This window comes from Oncorhynchus keta, unplaced genomic scaffold, assembly GCF_023373465.1.
Source record: "Oncorhynchus keta strain PuntledgeMale-10-30-2019 unplaced genomic scaffold, Oket_V2 Un_scaffold_515_pilon_pilon, whole genome shotgun sequence".
NCBI lineage: Eukaryota > Metazoa > Chordata > Actinopteri > Salmoniformes > Salmonidae > Oncorhynchus > Oncorhynchus keta.
Genome location: NW_026290954.1, coordinates 2,253,762 through 2,263,062, shown reverse-complemented (window position 1 = coordinate 2,263,062; position 9,301 = coordinate 2,253,762). Strand labels below are relative to the sequence as shown.

Here is a 9,301-nt window from a genome sequence, read left to right as displayed (position 1 = left end):
CTTAAGGAATGGGTGGAGACGGTTGGCATGAGAGAGGTGTTCTGCCATGGCACTGACCCGAGAGCCATTCCACACCATTCTTGCTATTAGTTCTGTTATTGCATTACGTGCCACCGGTCCATTAACTTGCACTTCACGAGGGTCTTAATATGGAGCAGGAACTTTGTACATGCATAATAATAACCAGAGATGTAATTATTACTGAAATAGTTTCCCCCATTATACTGGAGACCATTAAGCCTACGTGGCAGGGAGCTACAGCAATTCTGTTAGGAGCCTTTGATAACATAGTTGAAATGTCTGAACGGCAGGTCTCGAGGGTTATCTCCTGCATCCTAAAGCAAATGTCTGAATGGCAGGTCTCGAGGGTTATCTCCTGCATCCTAAAGCAAATGTCTGAATGGCAGGTCTCGAGGGTTATCTCCTGCCTCCTAAAGCAAAGGTCTGAATGGCAGGTCTCGAGGGTTATCTCCTGCCTCCTAAAGCAAACGACTGAATGGCAGGTCTCGAGGGTTATCTCCTGCATCCTAAAGCAAATGTCTGAATGGCAGGTCTCGAGGGTTATCTCCTGCCTCCTAAAGCAAAGGTCTGAATGGCAGGTCTCGTGGGTTATCTCCTGCCTCCTAAAGTCAACGACTGAATGGCAGGTCTCGAGGGTTATCTCCTGCATCCTAAAGCAAATGTCTGAATGGCAGGTCTCGAGGGTTATCTCCTGCATCCTAAAGCAAATGTCTGAATGGCAGGTCTCGAGTGTTATCTCCTGCCTCCTAAAGTCAACGACTGAATGGCAGGTCTTGAGGGTTATCTCCTGCCTCCTAAAGCAAATGTCTGAATGGCAGGTCTCGAGGGTTATCTCCTGCCTCCTAAAGCCAACGACTGAACGGCAGGTCTCGAGGGTTATCTCCTGCCTCCTAAAGTCAATGTCTGAATGGCAGGTCTCGAGGGTTATCTCCTGCCTCCTAAAGCAAACGTCTGAATGGCAGGTCTCGAGGGTTATCTCCTGCCTCCTAAAGCCAACGACTGAATGGCAGGTCTCGAGGGTTATCTCCTGCCTCCTAAAGTCAACGTCTGAATGGCAGGTCTCGAGGGTTATCTCCTGCCTCCTAAAGCAAACGTCTGAATGGCAGGTCTCGAGGGTTATCTCCTGCCTCCTAAAGCAAACGTCTGAATGGCAGGTCTCGTGGGTTATCTCCTGCCTCCTAAAGTCAACGACTGAATGGCAGGTCTCGAGGGTTATCTCCTGCATCCTAAAGCAAACGTCTGAATGGCAGGTCTCGAGGGTTATCTCCTGCCTCCTAAAGCAAACGTCTGAATGGCAGGTCTCGAGGGTTATCTTCTGCCTCCTAAAGTCAACGACTGAATGGCAGGTCTCGAGGGTTATCTCCTGCATCCTAAAGTCAACGTCTGAATGGCAGGTCTTGAGGGTTATCTCCTGCCTCCTAAAGTCAACGTCTGAATGGCAGGTCTCGAGGGGTACCTCCTGCCTCCTAAAGCCAACGACTCCAATGACCTGGACAGGTAATGCTTCATTTAGCCAGTCATATCATCGTTCTATAATCAGTTGCCACGCACTGACCACACGCCTTCCGGAAATGTGGTGTGTGGGTGTGTGTGTGTGTGTGTGTTCCTGACTTTCAAATGGCAAATGGTATGTATTATAGTATAGCAGAGACCGCCCAGCCTGATGACTACATTATCCTGCTGCTCTGTCATTCACTAATCTGACAGTATAGCAGAGACCTCCCAGCCTGATGACTACATTATCCTGCTGCTCTGTCATTCACTAATCTGACAGTATAGCAGAGACCGCCCAGCCTGATGACTACATTATCCTGCTGCTCTGTCATTCACTAATCTGACAGTATAGCAGAGACCGCCCAGCCTGATGACTACATTATCCTGCTGCTCTGTCATTCACTAATCTGACAGTATAGCAGAGACCGCCCAGCCTGATGACTACATTATCCTGCTGCTCTGTCATTCACTAATCTGACAGTATAGCAGAGACCGCCCAGCCTGATGACTACATTATCCTGCTGCTCTTGCATTCACTAATCTGACAGTATAGCAGAGACCGCCCAGCCTGATGACTACATTATCCTGCTGCTCTGTCATTCACTAATCTGACAGTATAGCAGAGACCGCCCAGCCTGATGACTACATTATCCTGCTGCTCTGTCATTCACTAATCTGACAGTATACCAGAGACCGCCCAGCCTGATGACTACATTATCCTGCTGCTCTGTCATTCACTAATCTGACAGTATAGCAGAGACCGCCCAGCCTGATGACTACATTATCCTGCTGCTCTTGCATTCACTAATCTGACAGTATAGCAGAGACCGCCCAGCCTGATGACTACATTATCCTGCTGCTCTTGCATTCACTAATCTGACAGTATAGCAGAGACCGCCCAGCCTGATGACTACATTATCCTGCTGCTCTGTCATTCACTAATCTGACAGTATAGCAGAGACCGCCCAGCCTGATGACTACATTATCCTGCTGCTCTGTCATTCACTAATCTGACAGTATAGCAGAGACCTCCCAGCCTGATGACTACATTATCCTGCTGCTCTGTCATTCACTAATCTGACAGTATAGCAGAGACCGCCCAGCCTGATGACTACATTATCCTGCTGCTCTTGCATTCACTAATCTGACAGTATAGTAGAGACCGCCCAGCCTGATGACTACATTATCCTGCTGCTCTTGCATTCACTAATCTGACAGTATAGCAGAGACCGCCCAGCCTGATGACTACATTATCCTGCTGCTCTTGCATTCACTAATCTGACAGTATAGCAGAGACCGCCCAGCCTGATGACTACATTATCCTGCTGCTCTTGCATTCACTAATCTGACAGTATAGCAGAGACCGCCCAGCCTGATGACTACATTATCCTGCTGCTCTTGCATTCACTAATCTGACAGTATAGCAGAGACCGCCCAGCCTGATGACTACATTATCCTGCTGCTCTTGCATTCACTAATCTGACAGTATAGCAGAGACCTCCCAGCCTGATGACTACATTATCCTGCTGCTCTTGCATTCACTAATCTGACAGTATAGTAGAGACCGCCCAGCCTGATGACTACATTATCCTGCTGCTCTGTCATTCACTGACAGTGCCGTCGTTGAAGTCGTGTGTGGTGACGAGAGGCACACGAGGGGTGCTTTACAAAACAAAAAAGTCATCAGCGATTGGATCGTCTCTAACCAATCAGATTATCACGTGTGTCTCGTCTCTGATCCAACCCATCTGTTTCTGGACCAATCAGACGACCTCGAACGTGTTGGCATTCGGTGAAGGGTCAGGGAGGTACTCAGATCCAGACTCGTTGTGGAGAAGAAGCTAACGTCCGTGGGTTGTCGTACCGTTTGGGTAGCCAGGAAGATACTCCTGACTACAGTACGGGCTTCTTGTTTATGACTTTCTCTCCATCAACCAACGTGCACAAGTGGTACCTGTCAAATGTCTAGGCAATTCACTCCATCACCTGCCAGGAATAACAATGTGGACTCTCCTCCTCCTCTAAAATCATCTACTATTTCCAGCTAGCAACCATCTAAACTGACAGAGTAAATACAGGAACAAAATCTTTTAGGGCATTTAAAAAAAAACTTTCTATGGAAATAACAGTGAGTCATTAACCCGGGCCCGCAGTGGGGGGGCAGATTGGGGGCCTGAGAGGGGCCGGAGAGGGGGACCAGAGAGGGGGTGCCGGAGGGGGGCCAGAGGGGGGCAGAGAGGGGGCCGGAGAGGGGGCAGAATGGGGGGCCGGAGAGGGGGCCAGAGAGGGGGACCAGAGAGGGGGTGCTAGAGGGGGGCCAGAGAGGGGGCCGGAGAGGGGGCCAGAGTGGGGGGACGGAGGGGGGCGGAGGAGGGGGCCGGAGAGGGGGAACAGAGAGGGGGATGCCGGAGGGGAGGCCGGACGGGGGGACCAGAGAGGGGGGTGCCGAAGAGGGGGACTAGAGAGGGGGCCAGAGGGGGGCTGGAGGGGGGCGGAGGGGGCCAGAGTGGGGGCCGGAGAGGGGGGCAGAGGGGGCCGGAGAGGGGGCCGGAGTGGGGGTGCCAGAGAGGGGGGGGCCGGAGTGGGGGCCGGAGAGGGGGCAGAGGGGGGCCGGAGTGGGGGCCAGAGAGGGGGGGGCGGAGTGGGGGGGTGCCAGAGAGGGGGGCCGGAGTGTGTCTGAATCCTAAATGGCACACTTTTCCCTATATAGTGCGCTACCTATGGGTCCTATTGGGTCAAAAGTAGTGCACTACAATACAGAATAGGGCACTATGTCGGAGGCACCCTGGGGTTGGTGGTTAGGGCCGTGTTGGGTGGGACATTCTTCACGGTAATAATTTCATGGAATGTGAATTTTTGCTTTCTGTTGAAGCACAAGGACAAGCAGCCTGCCTGGAATGTCACTGTGACCCTTACATCTCCGCTCAGTCCTGCTGTGTGAAGCAGGGACCAGCCAACTGTTTGGCAAGACACCCACACTTCAGCCGTTGCACCGGTTGAAGGGAAGTGCTGTCTAAACCGTCGGTCAAAGAACTAGCGTTTGCTTTTAAAACCCCACGCAGAACTTCACAGCAGTTCACTCTTTTACGGTGTTCTGCCTAAACTGAGGGAGACAGAGCAGAAGGGAGTGAATTTTTTTTTTCAACATCACCTGTCAGTCAGTCAATGACCATATGTGTTGGTTGGTTTCTCTGGGCAGGGCTCTATCAGAGTCCATCTGGCTGCCATATGTATTGGTTGGTTTCTCTGGGCAGGGCTCTATCAGAGTCCATCTGGCTGCCATATGTAGTGGTTGGTTTCTCTGGGCAGGGCTCTATCAGAGTCCATCTGGCTGCCATATGTATTGGTTGGTTTCTCTGGGCAGGGCTCTATCAGAGTCCATCTGGCTGCCATATGTATTGGTTGGTTTCTCTGGGCAGGGCTCTATCAGAGTCTTTCTGTCTGCCATATGTATTGGTTGGTTTCTCTGGGCAGGGCTCTATCAGAGTCCATCTGGCTGCCATATGTATTGGTTGGTTTCTCTGGGCAGGGCTCTATCAGAGTCCATCTGGCTGCCATATGTATTGGTTGGTTTCTCTGGGCAGGGCTCTATCAGAGTCTTTCTGTCTGCCATATGTAGTGGTTGGTTTCTCTGGGCAGGGCTCTATCAGAGTCCATCTGGCTGCCATATGTATTGGTTGGTTTCTCTGGGCAGGGCTCTATCAGAGTCCATCTGGCTGCCATATGTAGTGGTTGGTTTCTCTGGGCAGGGCTCTATCAGAGTCCATCTGGCTGCCATATGTATTGGTTGGTTTCTCTGGGCAGGGCTCTATCAGAGTCCATCTGGCTGCCATATGTAGTGGTTGGTTTCTCTGGGCAGGGCTCTATCAGAGTCCATCTGGCTGCCATATGTATTGGTTGGTTTCTCTGGGCAGGGCTCTATCAGAGTCTTTCTGGCTGCCATATGTAGTGGTTGGTTTCTCTGGGCAGGGCTCTATCAGAGTCCATCTGTCTGCCATATGTATTGGTTGGTTTCTCTGGGCAGGGCTCTATCAGAGTCCATCTGGCTGCCATATGTATTGGTTGGTTTCTCTGGGCAGGGCTCGATCAGAGTCCATCTGGCTGCCATATGTATTGGTTGGTTTCTCTGGGCAGGGCTCTATCAGAGTCTTTCTGTCTGCCATATGTATTGGTTGGTTTCTCTGGGCAGGGCTCTATCAGAGTCCATCTGGCTGCCATATGTAGTGGTTGGTTTCTCTGGGCAGGGCTCTATCAGAGTCTTTCTGGCTGCCATATGTAGTGGTTGGTTTCTCTGGGCAGGGCTCTATCAGAGTCCATCTGTCTGCCATATGTATTGGTTGGTTTCTCTGGGCAGGGCTCTATCAGAGTCCATCTGGCTGCCATATGTATTGGTTGGTTTCTCTGGGCAGGGCTCTATCAGAGTCCATCTGGCTGCCATATGTATTGGTTGGTTTCTCTGGGCAGGGCTCTATCAGAGTCCATCTGGCTGCCATATGTAGTGGTTGGTTTCTGGGCCACTATGTCCATCTGGTTGCCATATGTATTGGTTGTTTCTCTGGGCAGGGCTCTATCAGAGTCTTTCTGGCTGCCATATGTAGTGGTTGGTTTCTCTGGGCAGGGCTCTATCAGAGTCCATCTGTCTGCCATATGTATTGGTTGGTTTCTCTGGGCAGGGCTCTATCAGAGTCCATCTGGCTGCCATATGTAGTGGTTGGTTTCTCTGGGCAGGGCTCTATCAGAGTCCATCTGGCTGCCATATGTATTGGTTGGTTTCTCTGGGCAGGGCTCTATCAGAGTCCATCTGGCTGCCATATGTAGTGGTTGGTTTCTCTGGGCAGGGCTCTATTCTATCTGTCTGCCATATGTATTGGTTGGTTTCTCTGGGCAGGGCTCTATCAGAGTCCATCTGGCTGCCATATGTATTGGTTGGTTTCTCTGGGCAGGGCTCTATCAGAGTCCATCTGGCTGCCATATGTATTGGTTGGTTTCTCTGGGCAGGGCTCTATCAGAGTCTATCTGGCTGCCATATGTATTGGTTGGTTTCTCTGGGCATGGCTCTATCAGAGTCCATCTGGCTGCCATATGCATTGGTTGGTTTCTCTGGGCAGGGCTCTATCAGAGTCTATCTGTCTGCCATATGTATTGGTTGGTTTCTCTGGGCAGGGCTCTATCAGAGTCTATCTGGCTGCCATATGTAGTGGTTGGTTTCTCTGGGCAGGGCACTATCAGAGTCCATCTGGCTGCCATATGTATTGGTTGGTTTCTCTGGGCAGGGCTCTATCAGAGTCTTTCTGGCTGCCATATGTAGTGGTTGGTTTCTCTGGGCAGGGCTCTATCAGAGTCCATCTGTCTGCCATATGTATTGGTTGGTTTCTCTGGGCAGGGCTCTATCAGAGTCCATCTGGCTGCCATATGTAGTGGTTGGTTTCTCTGGGCAGGGCTCTATCAGAGTCCATCTGGCTGCCATATGTATTGGTTGGTTTCTCTGGGCAGGGCTCTATCAGAGTCTATCTGTCTGCCATATGTAGTGGTTGGTTTCTCTGGGCAGGGCTCTCCATCTGGCTGCCATATGTATTGGTTGGTTTCTCTGGGCAGGGCTCTATCAGAGTCCATCTGGCTGCCATATGTAGTGGTTGGTTTCTCTGGGCAGGGCTCTATCAGAGTCTATCTGTCTGCCATATGTATTGGTTGGTTTCTCTGGGCAGGGCTCTATCAGAGTCCATCTGGCTGCCATATGTATTGGTTGGTTTCTCTGGGCAGGGCTCTATCAGAGTCCATCTGGCTGCCATATGTATTGGTTGGTTTCTCTGGGCAGGGCTCTATCAGAGTCTATCTGGCTGCCATATGTATTGGTTGGTTTCTCTGGGCATGGCTCTATCAGAGTCCATCTGGCTGCCATATGTATTGGTTGGTTTCTCTGGGCAGGGCTCTATCAGAGTCCATCTGGCTGCCATATGTATTGGTTGGTTTCTCTGGGCAGGGCTCTATCAGAGTCTTTCTGGCTGCCATATGTATTGGTTGGTTTCTCTGGGCAGGGCTCTATCAGAGTCCATCTGGCTGCCATATGTATTGGTTGGTTTCTCTGGGCAGGGCTCTATCAGAGTCTTTCTGGCTGCCATATGTATTGGTTGGTTTCTCTGGGCAGGGCTGTATCAGAGTCTATCTGGCTGCCATATGTATTGGTTGGTTTCTCTGGGCAGGGCTCTATCAGAGTCTATCTGTCTGCCATATGTATTGGTTGGTTTCTCTGGGCAGGGCTCTATCAGAGTCTATCTGGCTGCCATATGTATTGGTTGGTTTCTCTGGGCAGGGCTCTATCAGAGTCTATCTGGCTGCCATATGTATTGGTTGGTTTCTCTGGGCAGGGCTCTATCAGAGTCCATCTGGCTGCCATATGTATTGGTTGGTTTCTCTGGGCAGGGCTCTATCAGAGTCCATCTGGCTGCCATATGTATTGGTTGGTTTCTCTGGGCAGGGCTCTATCAGAGTCCATCTGGCTGCCATATGTATTGGTTGGTTTCTCTGGGCAGGGCTCTATCAGAGTCTTTCTGGCTGCCATATGTATTGGTTGGTTTCTCTGGGCAGGGCTCTATCAGAGTCCATCTGGCTGCCATATGTATTGGTTGGTTTCTCTGGGCAGGGCTCTATCAGAGTCTTTCTGGCTGCCATATGTATTGGTTGGTTTCTCTGGGCAGGGCTCTATCAGAGTCTATCTGGCTGCCATATGTATTGGTTGGTTTCTCTGGGCAGGGCTCTATCAGAGTCTATCTGTCTGCCATATGTATTGGTTGGTTTCTCTGGGCAGGGCTCTATCAGAGTCTATCTGGCTGCCATATGTATTGGTTGGTTTCTCTGGGCAGGGCTCTATCAGAGTCTATCTGGCTGCCATATGTATTGGTTGGTTTCTCTGGGCAGGGCTCTATCAGAGTCTATCTGTCTGCCATATGTATTGGTTGGTTTCTCTGGGCAGGGCTCTATCAGAGTCCATCTGGCTGCCATATGTATTGGTTGGTTTCTATGGGCAGGGCTCTATCAGAGTCTATCTGTCTGCCATATGTATTGGTTGGTTTCTCTGGGCAGGGCTCTATCAGAGTCCATCTGGCTGCCATATGTATTGGTTGGTTTCTCTGGGCAGGGCTCGATCAGAGTCCATCTGGCTGCCATATGTATTGGTTGGTTTCTCTGGGCAGGGCTCTATCAGAGTCCATCTGGCTGCCATATGTATTGGTTGGTTTCTCTGGGCAGGGCTCTATCAGAGTCTTTCTGTCTGCCATATGTATTGGTTGGTTTCTCTGGGCAGGGCTCTATCAGAGTCCATCTGGCTGCCATATGTATTGGTTGGTTTCTCTGGGCAGGGCTCTATCAGAGTCCATCTGGCTGCCATATGTATTGGTTGGTTTCTCTGGGCAGGGCTCTATCAGAGTCCATCTGGCTGCCATATGTATTGGTTGGTTTCTCTGGGCAGGGCTCTATCAGAGTCTATCTGTCTGCCATATGTATTGGTTGGTTTCTCTGGGCAGGGCTCTATCAGAGTCCATCTGGCTGCCATATGTATTGGTTGGTTTCTCTGGGCAGGGCTCTATCAGAGTCCATCTGGCTGCCATATGCATTGGTTGGTTTCTCTGGGCAGGGCTCTATCAGAGTCTATCTGTCTGCCATATGTATTGGTTGGTTTCTCTGGGCAGGGCTCTATCAGAGTCTATCTGGCTGCCATATGTATTGGTTGGTTTCTCTGGGCAGGGCTCTATCAGAGTCTATCTGGCTGCCATATGTATTGGTTGGTTTC

General features: G+C 50.7%; 1 protein-coding gene across 1 annotated transcript; it reads left to right on the top strand.

The window, feature by feature from the left end:
• Window positions 1-1,456: 1,456 nt before the first annotated feature.
• LOC127928974 (uncharacterized) lies at window positions 1,457-4,195 on the top strand. The gene is made up of 3 exons (XM_052516615.1): window positions 1,457-1,518; window positions 3,283-3,413; window positions 3,669-4,195. The coding sequence occupies exons 1-3, from the start codon at window positions 1,457-1,459 to the stop codon at window positions 4,193-4,195; spliced, it is 720 nt and encodes a 239-aa protein (XP_052372575.1).
• The last annotated feature ends 5,106 nt before the right edge of the window (window positions 4,196-9,301 follow it).

Coding starts and splice junctions, on each gene's coding strand:
- LOC127928974 (XM_052516615.1), top strand. CDS start 1,457: ATGGCAGGTCTCGAGGGGTACCTCCTGCCTCCTAAAGCCAACGACTCC. Junction 1,519..3,282: donor GACTCCAATGACCTGGACAG/GTAATGCTTCAT, acceptor TGGACCAATCAG/ACGACCTCGAACGTGTTGGC. Junction 3,414..3,668: donor GGAAGATACTCCTGACTACA/GTACGGGCTTCT, acceptor CCGGGCCCGCAG/TGGGGGGGCAGATTGGGGGC.